General features: G+C 35.0%; 1 protein-coding gene and 1 long non-coding RNA gene across 2 annotated transcripts in view; both read right to left on the bottom strand.

Moving 5' to 3' along the window:
* The window catches only part of LOC132805119 (uncharacterized), a 283,618-nt gene that overhangs the window by 151,506 nt on the left and 112,330 nt on the right, over nt 1-19,782 (bottom strand). The gene's annotated exons all lie outside the window — the stretch shown is intronic.
* On the bottom strand, nt 12,277-14,530 carry LOC107410314 (isoflavone 2'-hydroxylase). The gene is given in 2 exon segments (XM_016017727.4): nt 12,277-12,915; nt 13,616-14,530. Coding segments are annotated over 2 exon segments (1,554 nt in total).

The following is a 19,782-nucleotide window of genomic DNA, read 5'->3' as shown; positions in this document are numbered from 1 at the left end:
CAATATTTTAAATTGTTTTCAACTCTATTGAGTTCATAATAGATTTGTGGATCATTGTATTTAAATATCTTGATATTTGAGTTGAGATTTTAATTATTTTAAAAAGTAATTGATTTTTAGAAAGTGTACTGGAAATTATATGTTTCTAAGCATATTTAACTATTTTATAATTTTATAAGCTTAAAAATGGTTTATAGTGATACATATTTCATTATGGTATTTATAGTTTTGACATAAAATGATGATTTGGAATTTTTAGAATATTTAAACGAATTGTTGGATTTGAATTTTAAATTGTATTTTATAGTACAATATTATTTGAAAAAATATGATCTTATAAAGATTATTTTATGAATACTGTACTATTTATTTTTAATTAGTGTTACCACATAGTATTAGTGTTTTGGATTATTATTATATTATAACACGCAGATTTGCCATGATATGTTTAGTACTCTAAAGATTGTGAGGTTGGATTTTATGGATACTATATATTTATTTTTAATTGGTGTCACCATATAATACTAGTGTTTCAGATTATTATTATACTACAGCACACAAGTTTTCCATGATACCTGTAGTACGCTAAGAGTCGTGAGGTTGGGTTTATCTCACATGTTCATTATTGTTATGATACCTATTGTATATTAAGCTTCATGAGCTTGGGTTCATCCCATAAGTTTATATTGTCACAAGGTCTTTACGATGCTAAGGATCGTAAGGTGAGTTTATTCCAGAGTTTTATTTCTTTTTATGCCCAATGGTGTTTCGAGATACTATGTCAGAACCCGTCCAAAATTCCTTACCGGAACCCTAGACAAGCCCTGATCCCAAGGAAATACCACCAAACCTTCCAACGGAAAATCAGGCAGTACCTCCCCTAAGGGTAGGACTAACCAAAAATTTTCTGCACTGAAAACACACTTCTATAAACATTCCCTTATTCCTCCCACGTTACTACAAGTTGATTCCACAAATTTACAGCACTCCAAAAGAATAATAGTAATCAATGCATAATTAATACTAAATGTCCAATACAGTATACAGAGCATTATACAAATAAATGTGGAATTAATACAATGTCAAATAAGGAAGCAATACAAGATGGAGAGGAAAAAAGGAAGAAATACTTCTTGGACGTTCGGCAATGAACTAAGACGTCGGGCTCGCCCCAGACGATCAACGTCTGCCAACTTGGACCTAGGGGAACATAATTTAAAAATATGAGATGCTAATCATCTCAGTGAGTGACCCTATCTACTGTACACTTTTAATATTTATAATATAACAAATAAAGAAATTTACTTACTTAATACCAAACAATTAAATAAATAAATAATAAACATTTGAAGGTAATACTTTCTCTCAAAACCCTTACTATTCACTCCGTTGGAAATGTTCTCATTTTAAAACATTTTCACAAAACCTGATTATTCGTATTTCCCGAAATCAAGGAATCAATTAATTTAATGAATAATAATTAAATAACCCAAATATAAATAAAATGTAATAAAAATATAATAAATAATTTTTTGAACACTTCGCGTTTGAAATTTCTATCCGAAAATTTATACTTGATGCACCACACCATATACCAGTGATGCCCTCCGATACCCAACGTCCCGAGCACCGACTGGCGGGGAGGTTAAAGAGAGAAACTTGCATACGGCGCTTCGGCGTCCCGACAGCGCCGCTGCTGAAACCGTCATCCCGGCCACGGAGTGGGGGGGGCTGATGCACAATATATAAGACTTGTCTGCCTTCGGTCCAATGGAAACTTACGAGAAACATAATAACTTGCGCGCTAATCCACATATACAACCAGAATACCAATACTGTATGAGTGCGTCCAAAACCAATTATTAAATTTCTTATTACCGTACCAATTTTCCAAAAATTACCGTGGGAATTATACCATTTTTCAAATTCATCATCCCACATTTTTTTTTAACATTTCCTGTACGAAACCATCGATAACAATATACAAATAATTTTCTCGTAACAGGAGGTTCAACAATTAATATTCCACGGGCATAATTATCAAATTTGAAACCACCAATTTAAACAAACAATTTTCTTAAAATATTTAAACCAATTATGCCCAAAAATAATATAAAAATCCAGATACAATTAATTAATGAAAATACCTTGCTCATGTGTAATAAATATAATTAAATCACAATAAAATAATAATCAGGAATTTCTTAATAACCCAAAATTCCATTTAGCACCAATAGGTATATATATATAAAATAATACTTTTTTTTCCCAGTTCTATTTAAATTCCACCACATGAGCAAATTCTAGATATCAACTTAACACAACATAAATATAATTAATTGCCCAAAATAGTTTTAAAGGTGGGTCACTCACCTGAAGCACACAATTAACCTAAGATCCTCCATAGGATCAATTCCACGACGCACACGTGCTCCTAGAACAACAATTCACACACAGTCAAATAAATTAATATTTTATTCGGGTAAATAATACCCGGTACCTGGGGGGTTAAACACAAATGTTAACCAAAATTGATGAGTAATATGTCTACGGAAAGCTTGTGAGATGAGGATCACATTACCGACCTCCATTGAGCTCAATTCAACCGACGGTGGTCGGAAAGCTTCGGCCGAGTTTAAACTTGAAGGATCTCTCAAACGGTGGGGATTTTGGGCAATCTAACCCCGGAAATGGACTCAGAGGGGTCGAAAATAGTGGGATAAATGTATGGGTCGAGCTGGGTTGGCCGGAAACGGCGACCAATCGCCGGAAAAACTTAACCCGCCGCCGCCGACTTCACAGGCCCGATCTGGGCGAGTCCGGCGGCGTCTGGCCAAGAAACTTGGAGTTCGGGATGGCCGGGAACTGGGCTTCACCGGTGGCCAGCCCGTGTGGCCAGAAACGAAGAAACGGCGAGCGCCGGAGAGGAAGAAGGAAAGGAAAGGAAGAAGAAGGAGGAAGAAGAAGAAGAAAGAAGAAGGGGCCCGTGGCCCTTTTTTTCCCACGTGGGGGAAAAGAAAAAAAAAGAAAAAAGAAAAGAGATAAAAATAAAATAAAATAAAATAAAATAATTAAATAATATTATTATATAAAATAACAATAATAAAATAATATGGTATTAAGCATCGTTGACATGTGGCATCTCAACATGGTCACATTTATTAAGTCACACGTGGCACATTGTTACACGTTTAAAAAATAATATTAAAATAATACAGTATTTGAAAAACTCTACAGGTCCATAACTTTCAAAGCACAGGTCCATAACTTTCAAAGCACATGTCCAAATCGGAACGTGCCGCTGGTCTACGGACTCGTATCGATGAGCAATGTACAACCATGTATGAGTCAAAGCTCATTTCCCCATAAGTAAAAAGTCAACTCCGGCACCCTTGGACAATTTGGACCTCAACTTGTTTTGCTCATAACTTTTAAAAAGTAGCTTCGTTTTCGACGTGCTACTAGTTTACAAACTCGTGCCAACGTGTACTTCATAACGGTACCTTAGTTAACCAAGAATTCCATCCGAGTCAAAATGTCAACTTTTGACCTCTTCGGTCAAATGTCAACGGTCAACGGTCAACCTCGGTCAACATGCAAGAATTCCGATGTGGTTTGGGATGAGGTGTTACAATCTTCCCCCCTTATAAAAATTTCGTCATCGAAATTTCTTACGTCGCTAAAACGCATAAGAATATTGATTGCGGATTTATGCCGCGAGCTTCCACGTCGCTTTCTCGACTAGATTAATTCACCACGAGACTTTTGATCTGAGAAAATAGTCTTATTGACCCATACGCATTCTTCATGACCTAAAATCTGTCTTAGTCGCTCCTTACATGATAGGTCTTCGATGTCCTTTCGTAGCAACAATACGTGAATTACGCTGCATACCCATGTCTGCTTTCCCGACAATACTAACTTGCATGCCACAAAACCAATTCTTCCAATAACCTCGTAGAAACTAAGACAACGAGGACTTAGCTCTCTCTATCAACCAAAGTGAACGACTCTCTCCTACGGAGATAATCTCAAAAACTTAATCTCGAACTTTGAATTCAACATCTTTTCCATGCACGTTGGCTTAACTCATTTGTCGATCTTGAGCAGCTTTCAAACTCTCTTGGATGATCTTCACCTTATTCATAGTCATCCGTAGGTGTTTGCATCCAATTCACGTTGGTCGTCGTATGGTGCTTCTCCTCACCTACTTCACTCCAATATAGTGGGGTTCGACATTGTCTCTTATATAGAGCTTTGTACGAAGACATTTCGATGCTCGCTTTGTAGCTAATGTTACAACGGACCTTATCAACGAAAATTGCTTATTCCCACTTCATTCGATATTACATCATGCACGGTCTCAGCATAACTTCCGAAGTATAAATTCTGCACTTCGCTTGTCCAATGACCTGTGGTGGAAGGCGATGCAGTAGTTAAGTCTTACTCCAAGTGTATCTGTTAACCTTCATCATAGTCTTGAAGTAAAGCTCTAATCTCCATTAGACGTAATGGCGCTTGATGCTCTATGCAGACTCATAATACGCTTTACGAACAGCTTGACCGACTTGTCTCAGTGAGAACCACTCTCGTACTAGTAAAAAGTGCGCTAACATTTCTACTTCCCGCTTCCACTTGTCGACAACTTACGTACCTTTATTCCAATTCGGCAATTCCCCTTATCCTGCCAATCCCCCCAATAATACTTAGTGAATGTTTGATATATCTTTGTACCTTTGGGGTGTATCACCTACATCAAATCACGTGCTTCCTTTAGGATCCCCTTTATGAACTCAAGGATATCCTACTTAGGACTCTCAATTGGCGATACTTAACCCTTAAATCGCTCTTAGAAAAATATAACATAAAACAAATAATAAAATATATTTTTCAAATATACCACCAACATGAAATATACACAAATTATCAACCCAAATTAAATTTCCAAACTTCTTCAAAAATCAAAATATAATTTATGAAATTTACTAATTAAATCAATGAACTAATAAATAATACGAAAATTATTTTAATTAGTTTAAAATACCTTAACTTGCATAGGCAATTGTTAAAACTCCACATTGGAACAATAATAAAAACATGAATAAATGCATAAAATCATATCTTAAAATCCATAGCATAAAATGAAATATGCACGCTCGTAATGGAGGTATGTACAATACCTTCTAACATGCTAAGTGATCCATGATTCCAGCTGTCGCCGGCATTCTGCTACCAATACAAACCAGGGTGGTTACCTATATTGGCCGTCCGATCCCCTGGACTCGTAGGCAACATGATTATGGGACTAGCTCTACATGGACCACATTGGTTCGCCGCCTCCGTATGGTGCAGTATATGCAGTATAATATCAAACAATATAACATACAAATACATGTACGAACATAAACAAAAATACTTGAATAAAATACCTTTAATTTCAAATATCACTTTGAAAAGTATTTAATTTTTTTTTTTTAATAATAGATCGGGAAAAAATATCTGGACACCTTGAGGTTGATCGACACACATCCATACTCGACAACAAGTATCGATTATGGGTGGTGACCTTGCTAAATCGTTGATAGCCAATACACACCCCTAGGCAATCATCTTTCTGTTCCATGACGAAACAGATGCCATTCACGATGATAAGCTTGATCTAATGAAACCTTTATTCACCAAATCTTACAGTTAAGCCTTTAAGATCTTTTAACTTAGATGGAGTCGCATAGCATGGCGGTACTGAAATAGATCGATTTCCGAAGCCAAATCAATAATGATTCGATATCCTTTTTACGGTCGTAATCCAGATAACTTGCTGGGAAAATGCTTTCGAATTGCTTCCCACTATTAGCGGTTCCAATGCTCACCATCTTCTTTGGCATCAATCACCTGGGCTATAGACCCTTAACAACCATTCTCCGATAGCTCCTTGGAGACGAGGATAGAAATTAACCACAGCAAAGGCCTCCTAACTCCTCCACGAAGCACCACTTCAGGTAAGCTGAATCGCTTTAACTTTACTCCTTTATGCTAGCGGTCCATAAACATAAGATGCATAACTACTCGATCCATATCTAGGGTTGCTTCAGATCCCAAAAAGATTCAAAGATTGGATCTGCCCCCATTACTTGACCTTCAAAAAGAAAAGGCAATCCTCGACCATCGACTAGGCCATAGGAATTCCCCGTTAGGATAGATGATTCTAATTGACACCCTCGAAGATTAGAGTTATTCAAACTCGGGTAACGAATTTGCTACGCTACAAGACGGGTAAAACGAGAGATTAGACGTGGATGGGATGCGCAACAATGCACAATCCCTTAGGAATACTAAAACCTAGAGCTCTGATACCAACTGTCAGGACTTGTCCAAAATTCCTCACCGGAACCCTAGACAAGCCCTGATCCCAGGGAAATACCACCGAACCTTCCAACGGAAAATCCGGCAGCACCTCCCCTAAGGGTAGGACTACTAACCAAAAATTTCCTGCACTAAAAACACACTTCTATAAACATCCCCTTATTCCTCCCACGTTACTACAAGTTGATTACACAAATTTACAGCACTCCAAATGAATAACAGTAATCAGTGCATAATTAATACTAAATGTCCAATACAATATACAGAGCATTATACAAATAAATGTGGAATTAATACAATGTCAGATAAGGAAACAATACAAGATGGAGAGAAAAAAGGAAAGAAATGCTTCTTGGACGTTCGGCAATGAACTGAGACGTCGGGCTCACCCCGGATGATCAACGTCTCCCAACTTGGATCTAAGGGAACGGAATTTAAAAATATGAGATGCTAATCATCTCAGTGAGTGACCCTATCTACTGTACACTTTTAATATTTATAATATAACAAATAAAGGAATTTACTTACTTAATACCAAACAATTAAATAAATAATAAGCATTTGAAGGTAATACTTTCCACGACGCACATGTGCTCCTAGAACCACAATTCACACACAGTCAAATAAATTAATATTTTATTCGGATAAATAATACGTGGTACCCGGGGGGTTAAACACAAACGTTAACCAAAATTGACGAGTAATATGTCTATGGAAAGCTTGTGAGATGAGGATCACATTACTGACCTCCATTGAGCTCAATTCAACCGCCGGAATTTGGTCGGAAAGCTTCTACCGAGTTTAAACTTGAGGGATCTCTCAAACGGTGGGAATTTTGGGCAATCTAACCACGGAAATGGACTCAGAGGGGTCGAAAATGATGGGATAGAGGTATGGATCGAGCTGGGTTGGCCGGAAACGGCGAGAATCGTCGGAAAAACTTAACCCACCGCCGTCGACTTCACCGGCCTGATCTGGGCACGTCCGGCGGTGTCTGGCCAGGAAACTTGGAGGTCGGGATGGCCGGGAACTGGGCTTCATCGGTGGCCAGCACATGTGGCCGTCCGGTGGCCGAAAACGAAGAAACAGCGAGGGCCTGAGAGGAAGAAGGAAAGGAAAGGAAGAAGACGGAGGAGGAAGAAAAAGAAAGAAGACAGGGCCCGTGGTCCTTTTTTTCCCACGTGGGGGAAAAGAAAAAAAAGAAAAAAAAAGAAAAAAGAAAAGAGATAAAAATAAAATAAAATAATTAAATAATATTAAAAATAATATTATTATATAAAATAACAATAATAAAATAATATGGTATTAAGCATGGTTGACATGTGGCATCTCAACATGGTGACACATGGTCACATTTATTAAGTCACACGTGGCACATTGTTACACGTTTAAAAATAATATTAAAATAATACAGTATTTTAAAACTTTGCAGGTCCATAACTTTTTAACCAGATATCCAAATTAGGCGTGCCACTAGTCTGTGGACTCGTATCGACGAGCACTTTATAAGCATGTATGAGTCAAAGCTCATTTCCCCATAAGTAAAAAGTCAACTCAGGCACCCTTGGACAGTTCGGACCCCAATCTTGTTTTGCTCATATCTTTCAAACCGTAGCTCTATTTTCAACGTGCTACTAGTCTACGAACTCGTGCCAACGTGTACTTCGTAACGGTACCTCATTCAACCTAGAATTCCATCCGAGTCAAAAAGTCAACTTTGACCTCTTCGGTCAACAGTCAATGGTCAAAGTCAATGGTCAACGGTCAACCTCGGTCAACATGCAAGAATTCCGATGTGGTTTGGGACGGGGTGTTACACATTCTCTTTGAAAATATCTATTTATTGTTTTGCCATATCAAATTGATAAAGATTTTTTGACAAAGCTATTAGAGAATTTTTTTTTTTTAATATATATCTATATTTTTGATATAGCAAACAAAATTTAACAATACCATGCTCTAATAATGACATGTATCAATACTACTCTTGATGTCTTGATGTGTAGGCCCGCTAATAATTAACAAAGCAAAACTAATGCCTTATATGTGACTAATTACTTAATAGTTAATGCAACAGAAAGGCCAAAATTCAAACATCAGATCACGATCATTAAAGCTGTATTACTAGTTTAAGTTTTAATTAATCCAAAAAAACTCGAGTTGATAAAAAGTAGACTGCATCAAACTAACACATAGTACATGTTATTGTGAAATTTGTTTAACACGACATGGTTGAAAGTTCTGAGTCAATAAACTTTCAACCTTCTAAATCTTAGGGAAAAAAAAAAAGGCACGTAAACGTTTTTTAAACATGATTAACTTAAATTGAACATAGATATCTTTACAACTAATAACTAGAACAAACAAAAACAAAATCTATGTAAAGCAAATCCTACTTAATTAGAATGATAAATCGACTTGAATATTCACATTTCTACTCATATCGAAAATTATCCAAATTTTTGAAACTTTAACTAGGTTTGACCAACTGCACCATTGGTGGATCCCAAGTTTAACTTTTTATATGGTTAATATTTTAGTTTGACTATTATAATTTTGTGTAGTATATGTCGACATGAGTTCAAAGACTAGTCGTACGTCAAATTCCAATTTACAGATAAAAAATTATGGTTCTGAAAAATTTTAAATATCAATTTTATATTAGTATCCAAAACAGTTTAAAATTTTGTCTATTAAGGATCCAAGCTTTATATAAATGTTGAAAAGCATGCTCAACAATGAACAAATCTCAAAATATTGGTTTTGTCCTCCAAATCCGAGAAATCTTTCCCCAAACCCATAGGTCAAAATTGGATCTACCCAAACCCGTTTAACGCTCAGCTAGATCACTGCCATTTTGTCCAAGTCCAACCACCATCCATTTGCAACCATCACAAAGCGAGGAAGACCACTCAATGGTGACCTCAACTATCATATTTCACTATGAACCACTAACCAACACCTTTAGATTGATCGTTCAAAGCCGATGATGGCCGTTTGGAGTTTTCCAGCCGATCCATACACCCATCTCCCCATTTTTGGACCCTTTGAATCCATTACCATGCTCCGTTTACAAAGATTCGTCTATGTTTTGAGAGATACATAAAGAGGGAGTTTAGCCGAATTTTCCAATGAGTTTAGCAGCCATCGTAGATGCTTTTGTACCAAGGTTAACATACCATTGTATTCCTTATCTCTTGGGCACTTTATTGATATAAAGTTTATAAATTTTGGACATCGTTTAATAATTTTTCCATTTTTGTATCAATTAGTTAAATAATGGATAAAATTGCAACTGTATTTGGATAAAAATTTATCAAATTGGACAAAATTTAAGTTAGATTAGTGTAATCATATATTTATAGGACCGATTGAAAGACTCAATTAAATAAAGTTGGCCTTTGGATGAAAAGCCCCGATTTTGGATACCTAATCCTAAAATTTTATAATATAATTGGACTGTTCGGTGTTCAATTTAAATAATTTTATAATTATAGAAATTATTTTAAGATATTTAATGCACACCAATGTCTTTGCTTTAGTTGTTGAAGCCTAAGAAATATTTTATTATATTACAGGCACCCATATTGAGCTGGGAAGCGATCCTGCAAAAAAGTAAGACTGAGCATTGATAGCATTGTGAGTGATTATATTTTTAAATACTTTCAGGCATGCTAGTATAATATATATGGTTTGGTTATTTTATATATATATTGTTTGATTTAAATGTTCATTTTATACGTATATGAATATTTACTTTTATAAATATGTGTTATCATTTTATAAGACTTTTGACAAGATTTTAAATTGTTTTAAACTTTATTGAGTTCATAATGGACTTGTGGATCATTGCATTTAAATATCTTGATATTTGAATTAAGATTTTAATTATTTTGAAAAATAATTGATTTTTAGAAAGCGTATTGGAAATTATATGTTTCTAAGCATGTTTAAGTGTTTTATAATTTTATATACTTAAAAATGGTTTATGGTGATATATATTTCATTGTGGTATTTATAGTTTCAATATAAAATGATGATTTGAAAATTTTAAAATATTTAAACGAATGTTTGGATTTGAATTTTAAATTATATTTTATAGTACAGTATTATTTGGAAAAATATGATCTTATAAAGATTATTCTATGAATACTATACTATTTATTTTTAATTGCTATTACCATATAGTACTGTTGTTTTGGATTATTATTATATTATAGCATGCAAATTTACCATGATACGTATAATACGCTAAAGATTGCGAGGATGGGTTTTATGAATACTATGCTGTTTATTTTTAATTGGTATTACCATATAGTACCAGTATCTCATATTATTATTATACTATAGTACACAGATTTGCCATGATACCTATAGTATACTAAGAGTCGTGAGGTTGGGTTCATCCCACATATTCATTATTGTTATGATACTTATTGTACATTAAAAGTCATGAGGTTGGATTTATCCCACAAGTTTATGTTGTCTCAAGGTCTTTATAACGTTAAGGATCATGAGGTGAGTTTATTCTAGAATTTTATTTCTTTTTATATCCAATGGTGTTCTGAGACACTATGCACCACTTTTCAACATTAGGTATATTATATAGTACATTATTTATGTTTCTTGGTACATTATTAGTTTTTTGATATTTATGGTTTTACTATACTTTCATAATTATTTTGTGAATTTATGTTTATATTATTTTATGCTCAATATTTATATCATGATTAATCACGTCTATATCATTTTAATAATCATTCATTTTATACTATTTGAGCATTGATTTTATAATATTAACTTGGGGTATAAGTTTGAATTTTATGAAATAATTTTTTAAATAGAGAATCTTTTAAAAGAATGGAGCAAGATGTATTGAGAGAAAGATTTACAAAAATAAAATATTATTTCACAAAAATAAAATATTATTTTTCTATTACTCATGCCACTAGCTGAGATATCTTTATCTAACGTTTTATTTGTTTTTAAATTCATTCCCCCTAGATCCAAACAATTAGTTAACAGTTTACCTTGCGCATCTTCTATTGTCCTATGATTCCCCCAGCAGTAGCAATACTTATCTTTTCCTATTTATTTTTATTTTTCTAGATTTATTTGTATCAATTGTATTTCTAAATTTTACAAATACTTTTAAAATATTCTGACATAAATACAGGACACGATAGTGACCATATTATTAATATAAAATTAAAGGCTGTAGTATAACAGGTTATAGTTGTGGACTATAATTTTGAATTTATATGCCGTGGTGGCTTTATTTTTATATTGAGGTATTATTTGTTATGATATGTGTGTTCGTCCATGATCTAGGTGAGGTTTCATTAGGTACTATATAGAAATTAATCGGTAAGACTTCATTAGATGGGACCATCTAGGAGATTTTAAGAGAGTTCTTAGGACGGATCTTTTCAGCTACGCCCTCATTATTCACTCTCAAGATTAAAAACAAAAAGAAAAAATAAAAACATAAATGGATACAAATTAATTAGGGTCAATTGCACATCAATACTTTCTAACTTGGAAAAGTTGCACTTTCCATCTTCAAATTTAAATGTTGCAATTTAAACTTTTAAGTTTCAATTTGTTTATCTAATCAAAATTTTGACAAACAACGGTTTCAAATACAACAAATTAATTTAATTTTAATATTTGATTAAATATGACTGAACCTTCAACCATCATCTGCCAAAATAATTCAATTTGATCAACAAAAAATTTGAGAGCCTATAAATTGGAATGTTTTAAATTTAAAGGCTGAAAATATAACTTTTTCAATTTAAAAAGCATTAAAATGTAATTAACAGAAAGTTTTATTCAATTTCTCTTAAGCGAGGACACCAGTCAATTATTACACTAATTCATTAAGCTAAAAAAAAGAAAAAAAATCAATTATTACACTAAATTATTACCGCTTCCAATTTTAGAGAGGAAGTTCAACATGGCCGGACGAGGGTGGCATTTAACCTTTAAAGGTTGAGCCTTTTGCAAGCTGATTCCAATCTCTTCTGTCATATCAACCTTCTTCTCTCGGCCACCGGTTTCCCAATCAAAGCACTGAACCAATGAACCCAAAACCCACCCGACAACCCTCATGGCCAAGCCTTCACCAGGGCATCCTCTCCGGCCAGACCCGAAAGGCATCATCTTGAACTCTTTCCTGGCCACTTTTAAACCTTCAAACCTCTCAGGTTTGAAGGTTTCTGGATCTTCCCAAATACCAGGGTTATTCTGTATGCCCCATGCATTGATAAATAATGTGGTTCCTGCTGGGATATGATAATCCCCAACTGTGCAATCCTTGGATGCTTGGTGAGGAACCAATAATGGTGCTGATGGATACATCCTCAAAGTCTCTATGATTATGCTCTGGAAGTAAGGAAGATTATTTAAATCTGATTCATCAACTAGACGATCATGTCCCACTTTCTCATCGATTTCTGCTTGAACCTTTTTCATGATTTCTGGATGGTTCATCAGAAGTGAAAGGCCCCACTCCAATGTTGAAGTATCAGTTGCTCCAAATAACATAGCCTACAAAATAAACACATATTAGTTATGTATATTATATTAAATAAGAATCAATATTGTAATATTAAAGAAAGAAAAAGCATCAATATTTGGCTATATATATATATATATATGCTGCCCAATTATTTATGTTGAAGGTCCATTGTCAGATTGCATTTAATTCCGATAACTAATTAGTCATGAATTACATGTAATCCCAAGAATTCATGTAGTTGGATGGTGTATTACCAGGATAATGTTCACCACAGTTTGAATAATGTCACCCATTGCATATATATATATATAGGAAAATTCCTATATCTTGGATTCAAATTTTGGAATAGATTGCAAGCACTTATAGGTGCCTTTATTAGCACTTGAAGATGTCTATTGTTTGTGTTTATAAGTTGTTCCTAAACTTTATTTATTGTGTATATATATATATATATATATGTATTAAGAAGATGATGATGATGATGATAATAACAATAATATTAAGAAGAAAAAGAACACATTCTGCGATGAAAATTTGTAGACAGTACTTTTTTGGGCTTAAATTGTATTAGGCTGCAACAACTAGATTTAGTAACAAAACTGTATATGGTAGTTAAAGAATGTTTCAGTCAGCGAACAAAACTTGTTGTGTCTAATTGTCTATCAAAAACCAAAGAAGAAAAAAATAGTGTATGCATATGGAGGTAGCTAAAGAGCTGAGAAATCTTACTAGCATGAGGCCTTTGATAATATCATCTCTGTAATTTTCGGGATCATTTTCTTGCAACGACAACAAAACCTCAACCATGGTTTTCCTTTTGTCTTCGGAATTTGAATTAGATTCATCACGTTCATTTTCCATTCTCACTTTATGCTCATCTATAAGACTCTGCATGAATTCGTCTCTCTTTGTGTGCAACTCCATCATGCTCTTCTCCAATCCTTTAGACGCTCCAGTTCAGCGAATAGAAGGGAAGATATCTTCCACGTTCGATTTTCCACTAAGCTCGAACGTCTCGACTTGAATCTCTCTGAATCTCTTCACTTCCTTCACATCCTCAATGCTGTCGCCGTAATACCGCTTCCCGGCCATCATCCTCATCATGTTGTTGAGTGACAGTTCGAAGAAGGCCACTTTCATGTCCACAACCTGACCTTGATCATTCATCAGCCGCTGGATCAACAATTTTGCCTCGTCGCTTCGTATTCCTGCCAGGTTTTGAAGGCTAAGGTTGGATAAAAGCTCCAGGGACAGTATCCGCCTCACGTTCCTCCAAAGGTCTCCGTACGGTATCCATGGAAGGGAAGTGAAGTTTGAGCCCAAACACTTGCCGATCATCAAACGAGGACGGTTGGCTAAGATGGCGTCGTTCTTGACGAGGCACTCCTCCACTGCCGAAGGGGACGAGACCACGACGATGGGCCAGAAACCGAACCTGAGGAGGTAAACCGGGCCGTATTGCTCGGAGAGCTTTGATAAAGTTCGGTGTATAGGTTTCTTTAAGAGGTGGAGTTGGGCGATTAGAGGTAGAGGAAGAGGGCTTGGTGGGAGGTTTTTGAGCTTGCTAGAGAATATGTTTGTGAAGACATAATAGATAGTGTAAAGTAGTGGTATGCAGATACAGAAGCTGAACAAGGAGGCCATAGTTGGACTTGATGGTGTGTTTGCATAGAAGCCTTGATTTAAAGGAAATGATAAGGGGTAGAAACTATGTCCAATGTTAAACTTTTTTTTTTCTTTCAAAATACATTAGCGCCTAATTTTTGTTTTTGTAAAATAAAAATGAACAAAAAAATTAGTTTTATATATTGTGAATTTGACAGCACAAAATAATTGGACATTGCCAATGGTTAAAGAATTAATGGAATTTGGTTATTAGGAATTTTGTTTGTACTTTAATTTGTGAGTTAATTCATCTTCAAATTCCATTTAAACCTTTTTAATTTTATCACAATTATACATAAGATCACAGATTTTTTAAAAATATCATTAATTTCTCTTTAGTTTTTTATATTTATAAAAATGGAGTTATTTTCAATAAATTTTTATCGTTAAATGGCAAAAAAAAATTAAAATTAATGTTTGATGATCAAATAATATTACAAAAATACAACTATGACTTAAGTGCTAAAACTAGTAAAAAAGATTTAAATGATGCTTTTTAAAAAATATAAAATTTAATTGTAATAATTAGAACAAAATTAAAAAGGTTTAAATAAATTTTTTTTTCTAATTCTTTTAAGTTTCCTCCAAATTTTTTGGATGGTTGGTAGGAGAGAACTTGGAGCGACTTGACCTCAATGTAGTTTTATGAGATTAGTGATGTTGAGATAATATTATTCACTTTTATATCCTACCATTTTTTAAAGTCATGTAATGCTACATATACTTTATAATTTACCTATATATTTAACAAAAGCACATGTATTACTATTTGATTTAATAAAATATTAATAAATAAATAAATAAATTTTTGAAAAAATAAATATTATTAAATATAAATCACTCAAATAATAATACATGTAGTTTAAATAAATATATTAAACGGTAGTTTTAATATTATTATTTTTAAAACTTCGATAATAAAATTTACCATTAAAGCCATTTAGTTTTGCTAGTAAAAATCAAGATATTAGCCACAACATTTACTGTGGAGGAAAAAATAAATGAACACATTGATACTTGTATAGATTGTAACATTTGGAAGGAATTTGAATGATTTGGACGGTTTGTAATAGTGGGCATTAAATGTAATTTATTTTGGTGCTGTTTTCGGTTTTTTTTTTTTGGAAAAGAAAAAGGCTTTTCTGGGGTACGAGAAAAAAGGAGGGAGAACAAAGTAGAAAGAGAATTGGTTTTTTTTTTTTTTTATTCTTGTTTGAACAGTGAAAAAATTTTCAAAAAAAAAGGTTTGCATTTAGAGAGTAGAAAAGCAAAGGTATACTGAAAGTTTGAGGGAAAGCTTTGGTGGTGGTGCATCCAAAAGTTTTCGATTCCGTTGTATCCTAGGAGATAACCGTTAAAAAACATCTACACCGGTGGGACGGAAATTGTCTTAAGGACACTGTGGTATCACATAGGTCTCGAACTAATTTTCAACCAGCAGATTAAAACTAAGGACATACAAGTTTTTATTTTATATTTTTATTTCCTGTATTTGATAATGATTATTGACAATTGTTCTTCCACATATATACACATATATCCATGTTATTTTTCTAACATTCTTAAGACAATTTCCCGCATGAATATATGTTTATATATGTGGATTGTTCAATCTTGTTGTTGATTAGTGACTTTCGGGTGTAAAGGTTTTTGTTTTAAAAAAAAAAAAAATTCCTCACACCCGAGTATTAGACTTGTCATGGGAATTAGTATATTTTGTTTATTTAGTTTCTCAAAATTTGTTTCCTTCAATTATTCTAGCCCTTTATTGTATTTATATATATATATATATTTTGTCCTTGGTTTGTGATGAAACCCGTGTGAAAGAAATGAGGTGGGCATGTGTATTAGTTTTTTTTTTAAACAATTTTGCCCATTTCAGTTGAAAAAAAAAAAAAAGGCTTCAAACCCGAGTGGGTTGTGTGATGGACATGTGGTATTTTTTTTTGTTTTTACTTATTCAAACGTTTATAAATATTTTTGTAAAATATACATGTCCATGATTTGATCTATTTGTTGTGTTGGGTTTGTGAGAAAGTTGTTTCTTATGGGTTTGAAAATTTTTGGGCAATTTTTGGTGCTGGATTAGTGAAAAAGAGGTGAAAAAATATGAACCGGGTCAGAAAACCCGTTTACCAGTAAAATGGGTCAAATTTGACCCGGTTGGAGGTTGAAGAAGGGTTAAAAATGGGTAAACCGGCCGGATTTTGGGTTAATGGGTCTGGAATTGGGTACTGTTGGATCTGGCCCAGTTCAAAGACCTAACTCAGATTAGAACATGCTACTGTTCAACCTAAGGTCCAAGCCTAGATAAGACCCAGCCCACATGAACAGTGGCTCAATTAGTATGGGCACGCCACGTGTCTCCATGAGAGAATGCTCACGTGGCATATGAACACTGACACCATGCACAGTGGCAAGGCTACGTGGCGAACCGTGAGATGCCATGTTTCACACATTAGCAAGGCCACGTGTCGACCATCAGAGACGCCACATGTTGATCTGTCACAGATGACACGTGTGGTGTCACGTGTCAGCATATAACAGCGCCATGTGTCGTCACTTTAAGTGTGCCATGTGTCCCTTTGTGAATGAGCCACGTGTTGGCCTCGAAAGACACCACGTGTCAATTTGTTGGAATGCCACGTGTTGGCCTCTGGTGATGCCACGTGCCAGTAAACAGTATCTGTGAACAGTAAATTTTATGGGTGTATACAGCAATTTTGTGGGTGTATACAAAAACCCTAGAAAATCATATTGTTTGTGTTTTCCTATTGGAAATTGGTTGGAATTAGTTTGTTAAGATAAAATAACAATTAATTGATTTCTGGTTTTTGTGATTTTACAGAAATGGCAAGTGGAGATGTGCCCGTTGCACAAGTGACAAAACAGACTCCTGTGGTTCAAGCTCCTCTTACAGCAAGTCATGCAGAAAGACCTGAGAAGTTCGATGGAGCGAATTTCAAAAGGTGGCAACAAAAGATGTTGTTTTACCTGACTACATTGGGCCTTGCAAGGTTTCTGACTGAAGACGCACCATCGAGTAATGAAAAGAGTGACAAAGAAACTCTGATGGCGGTGGATGTGTGGAAGAATTCCGATTATTTATGTCGGAATTATGTCCTGAATGGCCTATCGGATTCCCTTTATGGAGTATACTGTAGCTCGAAATCAGTGAAAGAGCAGTGGGAAACTTTGGACAGGAAGTACAAGACCGAGAATGCTGGATCCGGAAAGTTTGTGGTAGGCAGATTTTTGGACTATATGATGGTGGATACCAAGCCACTAATGAGTCAGGTACATGAGTTACAAGTGCTCATCCAAGAACTTCTTACTGAAGGGATGATCATTAATGAAGCCTTTCAAGTGGCTTGTATGATTGAGAAACTACCTCCAAGCTAGAGTGACTTCAGGAATTACCTAAAGCACAAAAGAAAGGAGATGGATATGGAGGCTCTTGTTAGCAAGCTTCGCATAGAAGATGATAATAGGAGATCTGACAGGAGATCCATGAAGGCCGCTGTGAAGGCCAATGTTGTGGAGCATAGGAGTAGCTCCAAGAGTCAAAAGAAGAAACCTGGAATGAGTTCCAAGTTGGGGCCTAAAGGAGGCATCTCCAAAAAGGCCAAGTTCCAAGGAATATGCTTCAATTGTGACAAGATGGGTCACAGAGCGGCAGATTGTAGATTGCCAAAAAGAAAAAGGAACAAGGAGGCACAGATGATGGAGCACATCACAAGAGAGGTTGCTGACATTGACCTAAGCGCTGTTGTCTCTGAGGTGAACTTAGTGGGTTCTAACCCAAGAGAGTGGTGGATAGATACAGGTGCAACCCGCCACGTGTGTGCAGATAGGAGCATGTTCACCTCCTTCGAACCAAAGGCAAATGGAGAGAAGTTGTTCATGGGTAACTCTGCAACATCGGAAATCCAAAGGGAGGGCAAGATTGTCCTGAAGATGACCTCTAGGAAGGATCTGACTCTAAATAGTGTATTGTATATACCAGACATTCGAAAGAATTTGGTGTCTGGATCGCTGCTAATCAAACATGGTTTTAGATTAGTGTTTGAGTCAGACAAGGTTATCTTGTCCAAGTATGGGATGTTTGTGGGAAAGGGCTATGAAGTTAATGATATGTTCAAATTGAATGTAATGACTGTAAAGCCAAAGTTTATTAATAATAAAGCTAGTACTCCATTTACTTGCTTGAGTCTTCCATTTTGTGGCATGGTAGACTAGGTCATGTTAATTTTAATTCTCTACGGAGGTTAAGTAACTTGAATCATATTCCCACGTTTGATATTAATACCAAACATAAGTGTGAAACTTGTGTAGAAGCGAAATTAACGAGGTTATCATATCAAACAATTGAAAGAAATAATGAACCTCTGGATTTAATACATAGTGATGTATGTGATTTAAAGTTTGCACCGACTAGAGATGGTAGTAAATATTTTATCACCTTTATTAATGATAGCACGAAATATTGCTATGTATACTTGCTTAAGAGCAAGGATGAGGCTATAGAGAAATCTATTCTCTATAAAACAGAAGTGATCGTGGTGGAGAGTATGTAACTCCATTTGGAGAGTATTGTGCTCAACATGGCATAATACATGAAGTTACTCCACCATATTCGCTGTAATCTTCCGAATGGTGTGACTGAACGGAAAAATAGAACTTTGAAAGAAATGATGAATGCAATGCTGTTAAGTTCTGGAGTACCTCAGAACTTATGGGGGGAAGCCGTTTTGTCAGCAAACGACCTTTTAAATAAGGTGCCCCGTAAAGATCAGGTGAAAACACCTTATGAACTTTGGAAAGGAAGACAACCTACCTATAAATATTTACGAGTGTGGGGGTGTCTTGCCAAAGTTGTGATACCTACTCCTAAAAAGGTAAAGATAGGTCCCAAGACAGTAGATTGCATCTTCATAGGATATGCACAAAATAGTAGTGCATATCGGTTTCTCGTGTATAAGTCAGAGATTCCTAATATACACAAGAATACAATAATGGAATCGAGAAATGCATTATTTTTTAAACATATTTTTCCGTATAAAATTGAAGCAGGACCGAGTACGTCTAAACGAACTTATGATGCTATCAGTGATGATGATCATGATAGTGATCAAGATCAGGAGACCGAAGTTGAGGCTGAGGTTGAATTAAGACGAAGCAAAAAAGTAAGAATGGAAAAATCCTACGATCCAGATTTTCTTACTTATATG

The sequence above is a fragment of the Ziziphus jujuba genome, chromosome 8, assembly GCF_031755915.1.
Source record: "Ziziphus jujuba cultivar Dongzao chromosome 8, ASM3175591v1".
In the NCBI taxonomy this organism is placed as follows: domain Eukaryota; kingdom Viridiplantae; phylum Streptophyta; class Magnoliopsida; order Rosales; family Rhamnaceae; genus Ziziphus; species Ziziphus jujuba.
Note: the sequence above shows the minus strand (reverse complement) of the source record. Positions and strands in the feature narration are given on the sequence as shown.